Raw genomic sequence first — 20,950 nt, forward strand, 5'->3', positions numbered from 1 at the left:
CCTGGGCATGGTCATTGGGCAAGGGGGCATGACTCCTGTCTTTGCTAAGACAGGAGTCATTTCAATGGGGGTTGGGAGTCGGAAAAAATGGCGCAAATCGGGTTGAGGCGAAAAAATTGCCTCAACCTGACTTGCCCCATTTCTTGACACCCAAGCCCCATATCCCCCTACGCCGGCGCTGCCTGGTGTATGTCGTTTTTTTACATGCACACCAGGCAGCGCCGGCGGCTAACGCCGGCTAACGTCATTGATTAAATATGGCGCCCGCATGGCGCTTCAGAATGGCGTTAGCCGGCGCTAATTTTTTTGACGCAAAACTGCGTTAGCGCAGTTTTGCGTCAAAAAGTATAAATATGGCCCATAGTGTCTGCTGAAGCACATACAATGTGAAGGGTTCTCCTGTATACCACCAGACAACAGATTGTTTTTGGAACATGATTCACTGACAAAGGGAAGTCAACTACTATCGTCTTTATAAGTGACTAAGGAGGGTCTTCCAGCCATGGCCTGCAGGATATATCAAAGGTGGAGAGAGAATATGTGATGCAGATTACAGATGCTGATTGTAAAAGGCCTCTGGTATATAGCAACAAAGTGAAAATTATACCAGAAGCCTACCATAAATCACAAGGTATACCCATAGCTGCCAGATACATGGCATGGATGAGGCAGATAACGTTTATAGGATATGAGCATGCACTGTGTATTCTGAGAGATACATGGGCAAGCACAGTAGTGGCAGAGTTTTGTGAGCAAATAGTGGCTCAACTAAGGAGAATGGTAGGAAATGTAACAGCTCAAACTCAAAACCAATGCATCACAGTCTTCCACTAAAGCCAATGAAAGGAGTATGTTACTTAACTTGTAAACATCAATTCATAGCGTATAGTGCTACAGATTCACATGCTATGCACACTTCTGACATCTAGTATTGGGCCTAAAGGTTACAACTTGTTTTTCTTGAAGAAGTCTTTGTTACGCACATGAGGTTGAGACTCCTTTTCTAGTGAATGCACATGCTCAACAGCTCCATTGTTAGATTGTTCATTTCTTCCCTGCCATCATGGGGAGTGAGGATGGAGCTTGAGAAGATAGACAGAGGATTAAGAAATATTTGTGCAAGGCTAAGGTATATAGACATATTTGGATATTGCTGGTTTAATACGTGCAATTTGATACCAAGAATGCCTACGGGGGAGGCGGGAGAGTGCATGTGAATCTGCAGCATACAAGGTAAGTAACATACTCCATTTGCAGCCTGTGTTGACTGTAGATACACATGCTATGCACGGAATGCAAAGCAGTTTTCCTCCCAGAGTAGATTTAGGTATCAGATGGTGCAGATGTGTGGAATAAAGTTCTTGACACTGTTTGATCTTCAAGAGCTTCTTGTCTTGCTTGGACAGTTGCACAGCAATATTTAGTAAAAGTATGTGGATTAGTCCATGTAGCTGCCGTCCAAATGTCAGCTAAAGATACGTTCGCTAAAAAGGCCAAAGACGCACATTTTTTTCTAGTAGAGTGTGCTTGCAGAATTGCAGGTACTGTATATTTGGCTTTTAGGTAACATATTTGTAAGCATTCTTCTACATACTTCCTGCTTTTGAAAATGTGTCCTTATCTAGGGTTGGAGAAAGCAACAAATAACTGTTGTGTTTTCCTAAAAAGATTTAGTCCTATCAATTTAATACATTAGTGCCCTTATAACATCAAGTGTGTAAAATGCCCTTTCTGCACCTGTCTCTGGTTTTGGAAAACAAACATAGGGAGCTTAAGTGTTTGATTTAAGTGAAACAGGGACATGACTTTTGGAAGAAACTTTGGATTTGTCTGTAGTCGTACCCTGTCTTGGAAAACTTTAAAATATGGTTCTTCTATTGTAAAGCTTGCTACTCACTAACCCTTCTTAATGATGTGATAGCTATTAGAAAAGAAACTTCCCATGACGGGAACTGTAGTGGGCAGGAATGCAAAGTCTCAAAAAGCATGGACACTGGTGTTGTAAGTAACACATTTAAATTCCAAGATGGGACCAGTGATGCTTGAGGAGGAATTATTCTTTTAAGCCCCTCCATCAAAGCTTTAATGACTGATATGTGGTAAAAGGACCAATATTTCAGTTTTACAGGTACATTGCAAATGCAGCACAGTGCAGTCATGTGGAAGTGTATGCCAGCCTTAATTTTTGTATGTGCAGCAAATAACATACTAAGTGTTGTACTGTAAGAGCACAAGGGTCTATGGGTTGAGATATACAATAGTGGACAAAGCTTTGCCATTTAGCTGAATACCAGGCTCTAGTTGCTGAATACCTTGCCTCTCTAACAATATCCATACACTCTAGAGGCAGCTGTAAGTAACCAAATTCTAGGACTTTAGGGGCCAAATTAAGAGGTTGAGTTATTTGGGGTTGGGATGCCTGACTACACCCCTGCTGTGAGAAGGCCTGGAGTGTTGTGAAGCCTCTTGTGAGGTACTAGGGACAATTCCAGAAGTGTCATGTACCAGAGTTGTAGCATCCAGGTGGGAGCCAACAGGGTCACCTTGAGAGATGTCTGAGTTGTCTTACAAGAAAAGAAATGAGGGGTAGAGGCCGAAAAGCCTAGGCAAATATCCTTTACCAATTCATCCATAATGCATTGCCTATGCATTGTGGTTGGTAGTGCCTGGCTTTAGCTTTGGCATTTTACGTTTCCTACTGTGGCAAACAGGTCCACATCCAGGTTCTCTCAATGGTGGAACTAGCATTGGAGGACTTGTGTGTGGAGTTCCCACTTGTGGACTTGTTGCAGCGTACTGCTGAACAGGTCTGCTACAGGATTGTCCACCCCGGGAGATATTATGCCAGAAGGTGGATGTGAAGGTCGATATGTCATCGGGTGGTGATGCGTTGACCAAGGGAGTCACATCAATGTCAGGCTCTGGTGGAACCATATCATATGCGTCCCAAAGATCTGGACTGTCGGGGGCACGCCCTGAAAGTCATCAACATGAGGGTAGTTTAAGGGCTCCTTGTGTCCATGCCTCCTGAGTGCGTGGAAACTGGTAATGTGGGTTGTGATGAAATGTCCAATGGCATAGAGCTGGTTGCCTTGAGGATGCGGTTGAGCAATGTTCTGCTTTATGACTTGGTCTTTCTGATAAATGTTCTGCCTCTAAAATTCATATTCTGTTCATTAGTCCTTGGAAGTTCTTAAAGACATTGCCCCCTGCATCTGGGGGAGCTGTGCTATAGGCTTTGTGATGTGGTAAGTCTCCTTTTGTCTGGCATTCCTCTGGAGCCAAAGCCATTGTTCCATGTGCCTTTGGTGGTGATTGCTTTTTAGGCGTTGACGCGGATGATGATGCGTGTGGAGTCTACGCCATATATCTAGTTGACTCTGACAACTTTGCCAGCACTGAAGCCGTACATAGCGGATATGGTTTGGTCGGCATCAGGGACTGTGCAAGCATTGATGGCTTTGTCGGCACTGAATGCAGCTTTGGCTTCAAAGGCCTACATGTACCCTCCACTTTAGCCCTTTGGGCCCTGAGCCCAATTAGAATCAATGCTGCCGTCCTATCTCGGCTCCAATGGGTGATCTCGGTATCAGCCAGAACCAGAAGGTTGTGGCACACCGAGGCAGTGATGATTGGGCATTGGGGGTAATTGCGTGGTCTAAGTGTGATTCTAGTGACCCTGGAGTAGTCTTCATACTGGGCCCGGATCTCATACTCGTGGTTTGTCTAGTAGTTCCAGAGGTGGCTGTGAGAGCTCATCCTGTCCTTCCTCCTTGCGTTGTTCAGAGTCCTGGGATGCGACATAATGTGGACTACACAAGAGGACACCCCCTTTGGCACCATCTTCATCTTCTCGGCAAGCGCTGATGTGTTCTTCTTCTGCAGAGAATTCTGCCTCTGCCGCCATCTTCATGGTGCGAGCTAGACATCTATTGCGACATGAGTGAAGCATCTTCTTGTTCTTGAACAAACTGTAGGCTGTGCAATCCTGTTTGTTAAGTTCTTGCGACAGGCAAAAGTTGCAGACCTGAGAATGTGTACTTCGCCCCACACTGTGAGCATGTTAGAAAACGTCTGTCTTTTTTACCTTCTATTACCCAGAACCGAGCATTCTCAGCAGTGCAGAGGGAGAAGCAAGGCCAAGGGAGCTGCCTAGGTGGATGTTGAGAAGAGGGTCACCGGGTACGAATCTGAGAACCGCTGCAAGATTTCATCATATCTGTCTTTTCCCTTCCGCAGTTGGACACCAAAGTTGGACGGACCTCCAGCACTAACCATCTGAACCAGATGGCAGAAAATCAATCAAATAGTGGAGCTATTGAGCATGCGCATTCATTCAAAGAGGAGGAGTCTCAAATTCACATCAGCAGCAAAGACTTCTAGAAAAACAAGTTGTAAATTCCAGGCCCAACACTAGTAGGCAGGAGTGTGCACAGCATGTATATTTGCAGCTAACACAGGCTACAAATATATGTGTTTAGACTCAAAGCACTAGGCTTGCTGTTGGCAGAAGGACAAATAGCATACCACTGACTCCAGAAAAAGGACCCATGAATAATTTGTAGTGCTTTACACGCACAGCACTGGTGAAACTGTACTGTGCAAAAAGGTAAACGGTAAGTTTGCGAAATGGCTTTTAAGAGGTGACCTCCTCAGTACAATTGTTCCATATCAAACTTCCAAAACAAACCGCAGACAATATATATTTGATTAGATGTCTTCAGCCCATATTCTACAATTGTTGTTGTTTTGAAGAAATACAAACTGTTTCAAAATAAGGAGGCAATTAGAGCAGGAATGTATATGCTGGATCTGGGCTGCCTGGCCCTTTTCCTTGTTTTGCAGGGATCTCTGATATCAGATGTTCATTTGAGGTGCCAGAAAAGTCGGGAGACATGGCAGGGGGTGGACCCTCCTAGCTGCAGGGGACTTGAGACTACGGGTATTAGAGGCTGGTCTGTCTCACTACCCTCTCATAGATCAGCCAAAAACCTATGCACTGATAAATGGGAGACAACAATTGGAGGAGATGGATTCTTGCTCCTAGAATATCTCTTGAACACCCCATTTACCCTTCCAAATCTTCCAGATAAGCGGGTGGCATTAGTATAAGTGAACACCTGTTCGCCTAAGCAAATTTTCCCGGTACCCAATCTTATGGCAAAAAGAAATAAAGCAGTACAAAAATTCACCTCCCACTAAACATGATGATCCCTCGTGAAGGTTTAAAATCTTGTTAAAAATACTGCTGTAGCTTCTAAGGTTCCCATCCAATAACGTACTCTTCCCTAAAGCCACAGAACCAATTTTTGCAATGCACATACACACCCTAAAAGCAGAGAAACAGAACAATACCAATGGCTGTTCTTGCCCACAGGACTTGGATCGAGATGTTTTACATTACAAAGAATCACAGTGGCATATAAGAAGCAAACTGAATAGAACATGACAATAAAATAAAGATAATTATATCTTTGTATCATGTAATTGTTAAAACACCATCTATAATCAGAAGAATCATAATATTCTATTTAATAAGGGACATGAAGCAGCTTGCCCCTGAAAAACATTTCCTTGAATTCAACATCTTCAGATGTTGAATATCATTTAAAGTAAGTGTTCAACAGTCATACCTGTCCAAAAGGCACAAATGGGGGTGGCCCACCTTCAGTTCCGATATTGCAGCGGCTATGTTTTGAAAGGCTCTGGAATAAAATATAGAAAAAACATATTTCTATGAAGTAAATGACTAACATTTGAACACATGCACTGCATACATAGCTTAAAACCTAAGTTTCAAATGTGGTCAGTGAAAACTTAAAACCTTGACTCATTTCTTTAAAAAATGATCTACGTGTATCCTAAAAACCACATCGCAGACAGAGGGGTTTACTTCAACACTGATAAAGTGTCACTTCTAAAGTTAACACAATGAGTTTCCCTACATTGGGACAGTCTCAAACTATAATGGACACTCGCAGATCTATTGATAATACAACAGTTTCTCACCACAGGCTGCAAGAAGCGGTCAGGAAATGGGAGATTTTGGTTTGAAGTAATGTATTGCTATCCTAGATGGAAATCGTGGATCCTGCCCCCAGTAAGATAGGCTGAGACTGCTAACAGCAAACTAAAGTGGTTTTGAGGCTGAGTCGCAAGGGAGGAGAACATTGAGGACAGGTGCCACTGCTGGCTGCGCAAAGCCTGCTAGACCTCAATCCCTGGCCTCGAAAGGACTGAGGTAACTAACTGCTGCAATGCTTGGGGCAATTGATGCTGTCTGTATGCTGGACCCATGGACTAGTGGGGACTGCTTGATGGGAGTCAATAGTCGCAAAAAGCGTGCTATGACTCAAATGTCCTTAAAAAGGTCCAGGTAGAATCAGCTGTTTTTGCTAAATAGGCATAAGCAATCAATAGGAATATCCATTAGTGAGGCTTGCATATCTCCAGAAAACTCTATGACATTTTGCCACACATGATGGCAGAGCGCAAGACTGGTGCCAACTGCTCTTCCCAAGCAGCCAGTAGTGTCTAGGCCAGGGCAAGTCATATACTTGGCCGTGTCCTGTCCATCATAAACTGTATGGGCCAAAGATAACCTAAGATCTTCAGGGACCGCTGGCGAGAGCTTGCTGGCCATTGCTCAGAGGGCCTAGCAAACAAACTGCCTTGACCTGTCTTAGAGCCAGGCTGGTCGACAAAAACATTTGTTTTTCAAATGCCTCAATCCTGTTGGACTCCCTTTCCAGGGACATTTGGGGTTAACCTTACTGGTTGAAGCCTGCACCATAATGCTCTCAGGAGTAGGATGTTTGATGCGAAAATCAAGGTTGCCATATGGCGATCTGTGCCAACTGGCCACCTGCCTATTCACTGGCAGACAGGAACCTGGCTTTGACGAAGTGCCCATCAGCAATTGAGAGAGGACCTTATTGAAGAGGTGCAAGGGCTGAAATGCTGCAGGGCCAGGCCGTTGAAATGCTGTAAGGACATTGGTCTTGACAGAGGGCAGCTGCAAATATAGAACCTCAGCAGTCTGTCGGACCACCACTGTAAATAACACTGTCTCTTCAGTTGGTGGCCTGAGTTGTTAGTCCATCCCAGTAAACCTTGTATTAAGGAAGGTACCTAGCCCACTGGCATCTTACTTGTATATATAAATCTGTCATCATCATAATGAGGAGGAAGGTCACCATCCCCTACCACACCATCATCTCCTTCTTTAATTATTTCATAGGGCGACTATCAGTCAAGATCGGGCTTAAGTAGGACCAAGGTCAGACACTGGGATCAGAATCGGATCCTATTCCTCGGCTGGCAACTTTGGCACTGGTGTCTACGAGTGGCAGCCTGGCGGGTCAGGCACCAGAGCAGGCATCTGTATTGGAGTCAGTCCTGTCCTGGAACAGCTTCCAAGGGGTCAGTCGTTACCAGAGAAGGCCTCACCGGCGGTAATCCGACTAGGGGCCCCTGTAAGTTATTGGGGTCCGAAGGAAAGCCAGAGAGAGCTACAAAGAAGCACCTAAGATCTGCATATTGGCCTCTTTGAAGTCTTCAATTTGCTGCTGCATCGCCAATGGCCCTGCAGACTTGAGGAACATAGGGATTCGCTGGAGAAAATTCTAAAGTGAGGAATCTGTGATTAGAAGTATCCATCGGAAGGGAATGATTTGGTTACTTACCAGTAATCTGATTTCTCCAATTTAACCTTCTTTCCCTATCCTTTACAACCTTTCCTCTCTTCCTCTAGCTGTTTATTCTTTTGTCAAAAAATGGCTTGTATTGTCCACACACAGTAGGTTGTTGGCACGAGGCATTTAATGCCCTTCCCCGAGGCATGGAGCAACATGACCTAATGGAAAAAATTGGGGTAGGCAGTAGGGTGACTGGTTGCATGTGTGGCCGTACCTCAATGTTAGTGTGAACTGTGAAAAGGAGCCTGACATTTTATATTATCAATATCAGAAAAACTGGCGGTCCCTTTAGCAGAATGCAGAATCTCAGATTCTTCTCCATTTAGTAGAGCAGAAATAGTGACACGGAAAAAGCTTAAGCCAGTTAAAATGATTTGTAAATGACATTTACTGTTGATTATTTTTCTTAAATGTAGCAGTAGAAAATTAAAAAAAACTATTTACTAAGTTACAGTAGTAGCCATTTAGCATTTAGTACATAAGTGGTAACTATTCACAGTTTGAAGAATAAAGGAAATGAGGCAGCAGGCACTGCCAAGAAGAGCAAGGCGTCAGCCATCTGCATTTATTCGCACCTGGCAGCCACAGTGGATTTGCCTTCCAGCGCATTTTAGATCCTATTAAGGGGATTACAGCACTTCCCAGACAGTTTCATTATAAGGAATGTGATTTCGTTTTTTAGTCTTAATGGTTCACATGTTTCTCTCTTGGATGCTGCCCTCCAATTTTGGTTCCATGCCACAGAGTGGAATTACAATACAGGAGGCCCAAAAAAATTGTGGTTTACAGATAGTGTTCTCAATTGCTCAATTTCTACGCATTGGCTTATAGCCACAGGAATTTTTTATCAACATTGTGCTAGTCTTTTTCTTACAATTCTATTCCATAGAAATCGACTGGCAATGCGAAGACTGCACACATTTGACATTTGTTCACTGAAAAATTAATACATTGTCTGTTTTTAAGATACGCTTGGGTAGCCTAGACATTAAATGCCTTTGCAGCACTGTTACTTTATCGACTGTGATCAAAAAACATATTGGGATCAACTCTAATCCATGGAGGCTATATGTAGTTCACAGCAAAAAGGAGAATTGATTTTTTTAAAGTTTAGAAAAAAAAAAAAAATAATAATATTTAAACAAACGTGTAAAGCAGATAATAAAGTAAGAAGTAATATATACAAAATACATAAAAAATGTTAAATATATGCTTCGTACAGGTAGATTCCAAAAATACAAGTGATTAACTGTTAGTCGTCAGGAAGAAATCATTACTTACCTCTAACACTAGTTCTCCAACAGTGGCTTATTTCACAGATTCACATGTTTTTATATTCCCAGCCATCAAGGCTTGGGTCCTTGGTAGTCAATGTTCACATAACGTCACTCAAACAATGAAAACAGCCATAGACTATATGCAACACATTCACTTCATTGTATAATATGGGTTCTGGCCAATCGCGTGAATGGTGCTCAGATCCCTAAATCTCCATGGACAGCAAGGGAACACTCAGGGCTCTGCTCTTCTAGTTTTTGACCAAGGTATTTTTTTGGGTTCTGATGTACAGCGGATCCCTGGGAACCCTTTCACCACCAACAAAAAGGTACGATTTTTTTTTTCTGTCCTTTTTTGTTTTAGCTGGTGGAGCCCTGGAGATGATTCAGATGGCTGATGCCCCTTCTAAGGAAAGACTGCTATTTAAACCATATCCAGTCTGTAGGGCCAGGAAGATTTATCAAGATGGCCCTCACAGGAAAAGACTGTGGTCCCTACATCGAGTTGGCCATGCGGCTAGAGACTGAGATCTGCCAAAAGTTCAGCCACAAGATTCTCAAGGGTAGAAAGCAGATGATCTTTTGAATTCTTAGCGAGATGCTGCCTGGTGAAACATCAACTAAGCGTGTGCCTGCAGATAAGGCTTGTGAATCTATGAAAGATCCAGTGTTGGAGAGTTAAAAAAGTAATACAGCAATAGTGAAAAATGTAATAAGCCGAAGAACATGATAAAATAATAAATTAACTAAGTAGAATTGTCAGTCACAAAGATATAAGCATACATTTCAGGTTTGCCTGATGTGCATAGTATCTCAAGTTGAGGTCCCAAGATTTAAAAATGCCAAAATAAGGGGCTGTCCTTTTAGCCGCTTGGCCCCAAAAGTCTGGAATCAATTACCCATTCAATTCAATTCATTTATTCAGCTGTCAGCCATCCAATAATTTAATACAACAATTTAAAAACACTAATTATGCTAAAACCTACAACTAAAATCATGTGCAAAGCAATTTGTCACATTTTGGAATAATGTTAAAACACTACATTCCCACCTAACTAGAATCAACAAATTCATTAAATATATAAAAATGCAGATGCAATAAGATGATAATAATATACAATCCGATCATAGGCGTACAGCAAAAAAACATGCACATAAACATTCAGGACCTGCATTCCTTCCTGGTATAGACAGTCTGCCACACACCTACTACAGAAAGTGCAAGTGCATGAGGGTATTGGGGATTTAGATTAAAGCAGATGTTAGCAGCATGTTACAGCCTGGAATATGTGGAAATCCGCAAAAGCTATGCAGGTAAGATAACGCCTAACACTGTAGGCAGCTCTCTCCAGCGAGGCCAAGTAACCAATAGAAATGACGCCACATAATTGACCACGTACACGTCATCTGATTTAAAGCACAATGCCATAGCTGGATTAACACATCTAAACCCAAAGTATTTAAAAAGGGAATGGAGACATTGCCGCCGTTCAAGATCACATTTGTTGCAAAACAAAAATAAAATGGGCTAAGCTGTCGAACCCTCCAAAACTGAAATCACATTGGTCAAATATAGCATCAAGCATGTGAGTTCGCATAAAATAATCCCTGGTTAGTAAAATACCTAGGCGAAACTGTATGTAAAATGTTCGCTTCACTTCCGGATACAGCATATTCATACTCAGACCATGAGGTGTTACTAAATTAATTGCTTGTTATCGAACCCGACTTCAGCTCCAGGTGTTTTTTGATTGCACATGTTCATAACACAGCTCTTTGAACAAAGCTGGTGTGTCCTGCCTGACATTGCCCAGCGCTTCCCACGGGGACCCCATCTGTGGCTTGTTAAAAATGTTCTCTACATGGGACGACCATGTGTGGTCCCGCCGATACCACTGGCTGTGACGTCTTTTAGGGTATCCAGATAAACCGCGAGTTGACGGTTTCTAACTAATCTAACCCAATAAAGAATTGGCCTGAGGGCTACAATTTCTGACATTGGTGTAAACTGTAGCTCTGCATAGAGTACCTCTAGAGGGAAGCGAGGTCTAAGCAAGGCTCTTAAAAAATATATTTTCGGCTACTTGGAGTGTTCGAACTTTCGTGTAGCCCCCATAGCTCCGCTCCATACAGGGCGGTTGCGACTGCCATCTGCTTATGTGTTTGCAAGACAACACTTATGCTTCTAGCACCAGCCTTATGATGAAACTTAAGACAGCACCTGACATTTGTTTCAATACTAACTGTTGCCTTCTGTATATGGTGGCCCCAACACAGAATATCTGAAAATCGAATTCACAGATGATCAAACTGCTTCACAATTTTTAGGGGTGCACCTTCAAATGAAGGCTTCCGCGCAAAGCTGGGAGAGGTCCTCAAGACCATATACTTTGTGTAACTTCCATTTATGGTCAATGACATTTTATAGCAATATTCCTCAAATCGTTTTAATAACCTATGGGTGGAATTTTCTGTTTGCGCCATCAAGACAGTGGCATTCGCATACAGTAATATTGGCAACTTCTTCTCAGGTATAATGGGAATATCTAAAGAATCAATCATCAGAAAATTCGCTACATCATTTAGGAAAAGGCTTAAAAGCAAGGGCGCCAACACACACCGTAGCTGAACACCTTTTTAAACCGGGAAGGGATCTGTACACTCCCCGCCCAGACCATACCAAACTTTAGCCATATTACCGGAGTGGAAAGCCCTAATGGTTATTACTAGGGAGGTATCAACTCCGAGGTCTCTCAAGGATCTCCACAATTTCTCTCTGTTGACTAAATCGAGCACTGCTTTCAGGTCGACAAATATTAACTACAGGGATGACTTCCTCACCACTGTGAGTTTGTAAGAGATCATGAAAAAATGGAGCGCCTGGTCGATAGTCCCTATATGCGGTCTAAGCCGGTTAGCACTTCCATCATAATATTATGGACGCCACCCTGCGCTTAGCCAGCACTAGAACCACTTGTGCTAGTCTGTATGGGATTTTCCTTCCCTGTGGTCGTTTTACCACCCCTAATAGACATGTCAACGATGTTCCTTCTAGACCCAAACCCGTGGCCGCCTTAACCTTCCCAGCCGCCTCCCGCCAGAACTGCTGATCCTCCCTACAGGACCAAGCCAGATGTAAAAAGGAGGCGCCCAACTCACCACATCTGGGGCACCCAGCTCCCCTAGTTGGGTCAATCTTGTTGAGCTGATCAGACATAATATAAGTACGGTGTACAAAATTAAAATGTAGGAGCTTAAATCTATTATTACATGAGACTGTGCGCACCAGCGACAAGGCTTTAGCCCAATCCGTGTCTTCCACCAGATCCCCCAGCTCCCGCTCCCAAGATCTCCACGCCACACAGACCGCACCTGGTTGATCCCCCCAAAAGGCTCTATAAGAAAAGGTTACTAAGTGTTTCCCATCTCCCCAAATTTATTAGCCTGTTCAACACCTTCGAAGACGGCGGGCAGTCAGGAAATCACACCAGATCTCCTGCACTACACTTCCACCTTGGCATATTGCAGGAATTAGTCTGGTCCCAAACCAAACGTGTTCTGTGCTTCCTGAAAGGATATAAACTCCTCACTGGGGAATAAATCCCCTGCTACAAGACATCCCCCGCCCTCCAGCTTTCCTTTTCATATAATTATCAATATCACGGAAGGGAGCCAAGTCCCATATCTTAAGTTCCCTATCAAATGGAGCACGGAGATGCACCCCCTTAACGGCCTGCTCCCAGATCCATGCAGTATTTCTAACCAGGTATGGGACAGCTGTTTCCGACTGACCACGTTTCATCAGTATGTGTGCTAGCATGTTACTGCCCATCATTCCTTCAAATAGTCGCTTTTCCCAGCTATCTGACTCAGCTAGCCACTTCGCAGCATGTTGTAAGTGCACAGCGTAGTAATATAGCCTAATATTAGGGATAGCCAACCTCCCCGTCCTCTAAATCCCTCTCTATTTTTTTTGTTTTTTTTAAATCTGTTTATTAAACATTGTGCATAAACATCAACACAATACACTATTAAAGCATTAAAGATTTTACAATCCATCTACGTACTTATATATACTCTAGTACGGTGATATTGCATTGTGTTGTGTTGAAAAATAACTTAAAACGGTGTAACTGGTGGTTAGAGTCACGACTGAATACCAACATGCGCGTATCAATTTCAGAAGTAGGTATGGGCTACGTCAATCGGAGGGGTGGGTGGAAAGGGGTGGGCACATCACCTATGTGTGTAAATAAGCTGTGGAGCCGCTGAGGTTGGGGGGAATGAAGGGTCGTCCAGTGACCAAGGCATAGTGAGCAAGTCACTATCCCGGTTCCGTGGGGTCGCTGACAAGGGGATAGGCACCTTTAGGCCTTACGTTGCTGTGCTGGGATAGGATACTAAGGTGTCAGGTTTGAGTAATCAAGAGATAGCAGAGGGGATGCCAAATATAATTATTAAGCAAGTAGGTAATTCCAGGGTGCTGAGTAACTCAGGGAGGGTATGTATCATCTCTGGCTTCAATGCTCACCACATAGATGTCCCATATTTCGGCACCACCCTGTATCAGGCCCTTCTGTTGTAATTGGCGTAGTGTCTGCGTCTCAGCCTGCGAGCGACTACTCTAAATCCCTCTCTAGTGTGGACAACGCCACTCCACTGCGGCGCCCGGCCCACACCAGTGAGATCAGCAAACTATCCAAACGATTAAATAGCTGAGGTTAACGGAAACAAAGAATTTTGTACCAGGGATAGACACCGCGGAAGAAACACCACCTTTGCTATAGCCGCTCTTCCCATTACAGAGAGAGGAAGCCTGTTCCAGAACGAGACCGAGCACTCAAAGCTTGTTACTACTCTTTCCACATTACATGTATCATGTGCCGCTGGCAGTGTGGGTAACCCATATGCCCAAGTACCTGAAGCTCTCCAGTTTCCACCGGAGATCCACTACCGGTAAGTCCTCCAGTTGCTTGCGACGGAGGATCCCTAGAGAAAACAGGAGTGGCATATGCATATTCAACTTAAATCCCGATTTGGGTCCAAACTCATCCAATTACTGCAAGTACAGGGGCACCGAAATACTCGGCAATCGAAGGTATACCAAAGCATCATCTACATATAATGAAATGATGTGGGTGATAAGTCCCACTTGAATGCCACAGGTGGCCCACTCGTCACTTAAACATAGCCATACTGCCAGCGGCTCCACCGCTAAAGCAAAAGGGAGCGGTGATAGTGGACACCCCTGTCTGGTTCCCCTGCCAACCACCCAGGACTATGAGAGTTCCCCTCCCACTTGAACTCGTACTGTGGATGCAGTATAAAGCAAGTGAACCCATGCACAGAATTGGGGGCCAAACCCCATTCTCCACAGTAGAGCCATGAGATAGCTCCACTGAACTGAATCAAAGGCCTTTTCTAGGTATAACAACACTAGCACCAATTCGTCCTTCACACCCATTGTTTCATGCAAGACATGCACCAAACAACGTAGGTTAAAAGTTATCCTACGGCCAGGTATAAAACCGCATTGTTCTTCATGTACTAATCCCGAAACTATTCCAAGCAGCCTAGTAGCCAATATCTAACAAAGGATCTTAGCATCATAATTCAGCATTGTGAGCGGTCGATAGGAAAAGGGGTAACTCGAATCACCCCCAGGCTTGAGCATTAGACAAACAATGCCCTGGAGCAAGGACTCTGGCAGGATGCCCTGTACACAGGCTTCTTCAAACACTGCCATTAATTTCCCTTGGAGGGGGTTGAGGGGGGAGTAAGTTTGGTAAAGCTCGACCAGGAACCCGTCACCCCCTAGAGTCTTAGATTTTTTTTTTTTTTAACAGTAAATTCGCTTTTATTTAATTGTTGTTAGCCTATCCGGCCATAACAATATCACACAATAAGTATCAGTCCATCACACTCGAGAAAAAAAAAAAAAATAATAATAATAATAAATAAATCACATTAAATAAAAACATCTCAATAAAAGAAAATTATGCTTGAATTTTTGATTTAACATGTGCCGAAGTGTATCCGATTTGCCCTACATCATCGAAAAACTAAATACGTAACCGTAATTTGCATAAAGCTTAACCTTACGGTGGCTGCCAACCGTCTAATAAAAGCCCGATGCCTAACCCAGTTTTGTAGCACCCTGCACCAATTTCCCAGACTAGATGGCCATGGGCTATGGGCTAACACATATGGTTATGTTTGAGTCAATTGTGGGTGCATTATTGAGCGTAGCTTCCAGTATGTAAGTTGAAACTTTTGTCACAATGTGTTTCTCGTCTGATCGCATACATAACACTTCCGCCTCGTTGCACTTCCTGACACCGTAAGATCTAAAAAGTGGACGTAAATACAATTTGCGGAGTTTAAGCGTGAAGTGACATAATAAAAGGAAGTGGGAAAGTGTTTCTAAGCCACCGTGAAGACATGGGCAACATTTTAATCTATCCAGAGGGACGGATTGCCATCTGTTGGTCACCGCCATCACAGGTAGTGTGCCCATGCGGAATTTAAAATAGAGAAGCCTTTTTTCCTCCGGATAAATACTGTCTATAAATATTGCAGGTTTAAGCTCTTGGTTAAACAGGATATAGCGCTTGAATAAGGGGCTAAGTGTCTCACACATACTCTCAGTCTTTTTCTCCCAGTATGCCTTTTTTATGACAGCTAAACTAGGCCTTCTGATTTTCTCTGGATGGAACCAGAGGTCTTCCTGGCCGATAGCAGCCAGGGTAGTTGAGATGTGTTTGAACCAGGGCAATTTCAGATGGCTTTGTAGCTTCATGATGTCCTTAAGTACATCTCTATATGGTTTAAGTTCCTCTTTTGACCAAATACGGATCCAGTATCTTATTGGAGCCAGAGCAATGTAGTCCTCAACCTTTCTCATTTGTAGATCGGTTCTTATTGCGTTCATTGGTGTGGCGTTGCCTAGACAAAGTAATCGGCGTAGAAATTTATTCTCGGTTACTTGTATTGATGGAGTCTTTCTGAATCCCCAAATCTCTGCACTGAAAAGTGCTGCGGCTCTTGCTTTTGTTTTGTATGCGAGCAGTGCAGAACTCACAGAATGGTTGCCTGTAGCTTTTGCAAATCTGAGTACTGCTCCAGCTTGTTGGGCCAGGGAGATACTACTTTTATAAATTTGTGGTTTCCATGTCTGTTTTTCGTCTAATCTGCAACCCAGGTAATCATAAGTAGCCACTCGGGTCAAAGGCTTGTTATTTACCCTAAAGGTTGATTGCATCGTCTGTTTTTGGTTAAGAATCATAAACTTTGTTTTCCCCTCGTTGATTACCATACTCCTTGAGGTGCAGAATGATTCGAAACCCCTGAGTAGTCGATGCATTGCTATCTCCGTTCTTGCCAGTAGTACAGCGTCATCAGCAAAGAGCAGGATAGGTGTACTTTCATTGGCTACTTTTGGAACGTCCAGATTTAATTCCCTCAGGTCCTGGCTTACTTCATTTATATAACAATTGAAAAGGTTGGGGCCAGAACACAGCCTTGTTTTACACCTCGCTCGATTGGAATTTCTGCCGTATAATCATTTCTCATAGTATATCTGACCCTGGCGGTATTTCCTGTATGCAGTAGAATTAACAGCCTTAACATTTTTCCCTCTATGCCCATTTCCGACAATAGCTGCCATAATGTTTGGCAGTTTACGCTGTCGAAGGCTGTTTGAAGATCCACAAAGACCAGATATAGTGGACAGTCTTTTAGGGTGGCGTATTTCGCACAGATCATGTTTAACTTAAAAAGTTGATCTGTTGTACTTTGGCCTCTCCTAAAACCAGCGTGGTGTATTGATATTAAGTCTCCATCCTCTAGCCAGTGGTCTAGGCGCAACTGAATCAATTTGGCAAAAATCTTTCCAACACTGTCAAGCAGTGAGATAGGCCTGTAATTGCACACCATGTCCCGAGGACCTTTTTTATGAATTGGAACAATTATTGATTTCTTCCAGGAGGTAGGTATTACCTCGTGGTGCCAAACACTGTTGAATAGACGGGCTAGAACAGGTAGCCATAACGTTAACTGGTTACGGTAAGCGTCTAAAGGAATACCGTCTGGGCCTGGAGCCTTGTGCGTCTTTTGGAGGAGAATAACTTGTTTAATTTCTTTCTCACTGAATTCCGATATTAACTCCATTGCGCGTGGAGTGGCATGGGTTGCTTGCATGGAATTTGTGCTGGGGAGTTCATTAGGAACTAATTCCTTCTGAGATTCATTTGCTGATCTAACAAGCCGGTTTGAAAATACTGCATAGGTCTTTTGAAGTGGAAGTCCCTTGCTTGAACTTTGATTTCTGCCTGCCAGCCCTTGTATAAGACTGTTTGGATTGTTGGTGCTCCCGGATACCGTCTTGGCAACTTCCTGGTACAAGGCGGTGAAATGCTTTACCCAAAGTTGAGGGTTGATGTTCAGTTCAAGGTTTTTCGAAGGACCTTCGCAACCCCACCTGACTATCTCCCAAAACTTTTTACAGTTCCCTGCCGATATTGCCTGCAGTAGGACTTTCCAGAGTTTATGTGGGAATGTCTTCCTTTTATATCTCAATAATTTTTTGTACTGTTGCCTACATTCATGAAAATATTGCTCGTTAAAGTCATTCAAATGCCGATTCTTTAGAGCTTGTGATAAGGTCTTTTTTAATTTCAAACACTCTTCATCGAACCAGCACTCCATCGTTTTAGGCTTAATTTGAAGATGCTTGGTCTTTTCCTTTATTGTTTGAAGTAGCAGATTATTAAAATTATGCAGGATTGGTAAGGCTTCGTTAGCTGGTAGATTTAAAAACGTGCTATGTAATAGCAACCAGGTTTGACTAGGTGTGCTCGTATAAGGTTCATCCTCATTTGATCTTAATATGTTTTTCCTATTTGGTCTCGTAGTTATTGTTAAACTATTTCCGTTAAATAGAGACTCGGCCTTCCCTGGGCTCATGTCCTGGTGGACTATCTCCATTAGCAGTGGGTCGTGATCACTCTCAATCCTGTCCCGTATTTCCATATCGATGACATAATGCCAGGCTTCGATGTTTATTGCCATGTAGTCGATTATACTTTGCCTTTTTCCAGAACGAAAGGTAGATTTGAAGTTTCTATCTGAATTTGTTCTTCCGTTTAAGGTGCGGATTCCTCCTTCTATTAATGCTCCAAAGATTAGTTCTCCTTTCTTGGAGTCTTTACTACATTGGATGCGGGGCGTTGGAATATTCCAAGCATGGTCTTCCTCTACTACTTGTTCATCACAGAGGATAGAGTGAGGTTTAGTGTTGAAATCACCACATATCAGAAAAAAGGTTTTACAAGGCTGGGGAGAGCGGTTGTTCGTATGACCTAGTACTGGGTTCCTCCAACCCGTAGTTCTTTTATTTAGGATATGTTCCTTGAGGAGTCGCACACCTGGCATGACTTGGACCCAGCTAATAGGAGGGAAATACACATTTACTATTTCGAGTGACCACTCCTCATATTTTACCGCAAGCGTCTGAATTTCCTTGCTTAATACAGCATAGGTTACTACGGAGTTTCCCAGTAGTGAGGTTCTGAACCAAATGATCAGGCCTCCCGTTGGTCTTCCTTTTTTTTGCTTAATAGCGGGTGAATGGAAAGTAGAGAACCCATCTAGGTCGATAGCATTAATGGCCCAAGTTTCTTGGAAACAGCTGATGTCTTGTTTTTTAATGAATTCAACCCAGTCCTTATCTTCCATTTAACTTTTTAGGCCTGCAATGTTCCAGCTTAGAATTTTTAATATGGGACTAGTTTTATCTTTTGTGTTCAAGTCATCCATTTTTAGCTACAAGCTTCTAGGTGATTGATCTTCGTAAATCTGTGGCTGTGAGAGATTACCCCTGCTGTTTCTAGGGGAATTAGCCGACAGGCAGAACCTCATGTTACTCAGATTTGTTCGTTCAGGGAGTTGTTGTTTGGAGCTAATTGCTCCCTGGAGTATCGAACCAGAATTGCCTTTTACCTCTTGCCTACCCAACATGTTTTGATTTAAGGCTTTTTCAAGAAATATTGTTGGGTATGGTTCTTTTTGTGGAATAGCAATAGATATTCCCCAGGTCTTCATCATGTTAGAACATTTTAGGATCTGATCTGCTATCCAAGGTGAGGCCCAGACTGTTTCTGTTGATTCCCTGTTCTCTAGTTCTTTACTTGGTATGAATCTTACTGAGAGGAGGTCTTTGGATGTTACATTCTGTACGGCTGGCAGGGAATTGACCAGATGTAGAATATTAGACCTGTTCAGGATGTCATGACTTCCTCTTGAGGAGTACTCGGGGATAAACATAATCGTGGCTTCAAGATCTTTAGTCATTTCAGTGCTGATCTCAGTATGCCCGCTACCTCCCTGCGTCCGTCTTCCTTGGAAGTGATTGTCTTCGTTCTTTCTGTTACGAGTGGTAACTGCCCAACCGGTCAGTGTTCGTTCTACCTGGCCTTTTTCCCTCCCAAGTTGCAACTCTTTGTTCCTGGGATCTTCATAAGGTTGCCTTTTTCAGGGCCAATTATCCCATTTTCCTTTAGTATCCAGGTCCAGCACTGGTCGCGGTAGGACAGGTGAATCAGTGATCCACCCAGGCTGGTTACTGAAAATGAGATTTCCAGCGCTAACCTGAGAGCAGTATTTTACCTTTGACCGGGGTGCGGGGACCGGGGCAGTTATGTTGTCCACGCACTTGGTTGTTTTTATACTTTGTTTGCTTCCTATACACTCAGGGGTCTCAGCCCTTCTACTTTCACCTTTGCTGTTGTCTTGTTCTGCCCCCTTAGTGATGGAATTCAGAGGCTGCTGGCGTTTTCCATAATGGTCTCCTTCTGTGTTTGAATAATGTACCTGGGCTGAGTGTTCTATTTTTGTGGCTGGGAGGTGCTTATCGATGCTGGCACATGATTTGGATGTTTCTGGGATCCATTTGAGTTGACCATTAGCTAGGGAGTCGTTTGCCTCTTTTGTCCCGTAATTTGTGTCAGGATCTTTTTCAGGCCTCCTGCCTTTATCTAATTCGTGCCCAACTGCTTGGTATCCCCTGGGGCCAATGGGTATACGATTTATATGGGAATGGTGAGTGCAACTTTTGTCGCACAATAATCCAGGATTTTTATTTATGAAATTAATGACTTTGTCAGTAGGTTTCTCGAGGCTCTCGAGACTCTCAAACTTGATGTTGTCATCTCTATGCTGCTGTTGGGCAGGCTCAACACCTATATTCCTGATTTCCGCTATTAGGCTTATCTGTTGAGGCATGTTTGAAGTCTTTTTTGGTGGTAGTTTTTTTATTTCTTCTGGCTTTTTTCCATGTGTTTTTGCATCTGCCTATGGTTTGAGACCTTTTTTCTACTGTATTTGAGGCTTTGATTCCAGGTTCAGGACTTCCATTGGTTCTCTCCATCTTGTCTGACTGATTTTTTGCGTCTGGGCAGATCTCTCGTCCTGTACCAGAGTGCCCTTCACCATCTACTCTGTCTCTAGGCCTTTCAGTTAATCTGGATTCTGTTTTTCCTGACTCGTGATTGCACACCTCTGTGCTTTTAAGGCTATGTTTGCAATCTTCAATTATATCTTTGATTACTTTCGGGACTTCCAGTAGTTTTTCCAGCAGTGGTCCACAGGCTTGTCTATCCATCTTATCCATTTTATCAGCCTTTGCCTGGTGTAACAGGTTTTCCCTTATTACGCCCTCTACTAGGGCCATCCTATAATCTATAGTCTGTATTGAGGTTGTAAATTGTTTAGTCAGCTCAAGTTGATCGTCGAATTTTTGAGACTGGGCCATGATCGTTGTTGCAATTGAGCCCAGTGTTGTACATATGACTTTCATGATGCTAAGGATTGGTTGATCTAATGAGAAGTCATCTCTGTTTCCCCTGTTTTGCCCACTTTGCTCATTAGTTATCTGGCCTTCTAAGTTCTTGTCGTCCTCTCCTCTGTGGCCTTTTATTA

At 43.2% G+C, this 20,950-nt stretch overlaps 1 protein-coding gene across 3 annotated transcripts in view; it reads right to left on the reverse strand.

Annotated features, from left to right (window-relative positions):
- The window catches only part of TDRD3 (tudor domain containing 3), a 653,010-nt gene that overhangs the window by 333,373 nt on the left and 298,687 nt on the right, over positions 1–20,950 (reverse strand). For all 3 annotated transcript variants that reach the window (XM_069205299.1, XM_069205301.1, XM_069205300.1), the window contains exon 6: positions 5,634–5,705. In XM_069205299.1, the coding sequence (XP_069061400.1) occupies positions 5,634–5,705 (72 nt within the window). The remainder of the gene's footprint in view (positions 1–5,633; positions 5,706–20,950) is intronic.

This window comes from Pleurodeles waltl, chromosome 8 (genome assembly GCF_031143425.1).
Source record: "Pleurodeles waltl isolate 20211129_DDA chromosome 8, aPleWal1.hap1.20221129, whole genome shotgun sequence".
NCBI lineage: Eukaryota > Metazoa > Chordata > Amphibia > Caudata > Salamandridae > Pleurodeles > Pleurodeles waltl.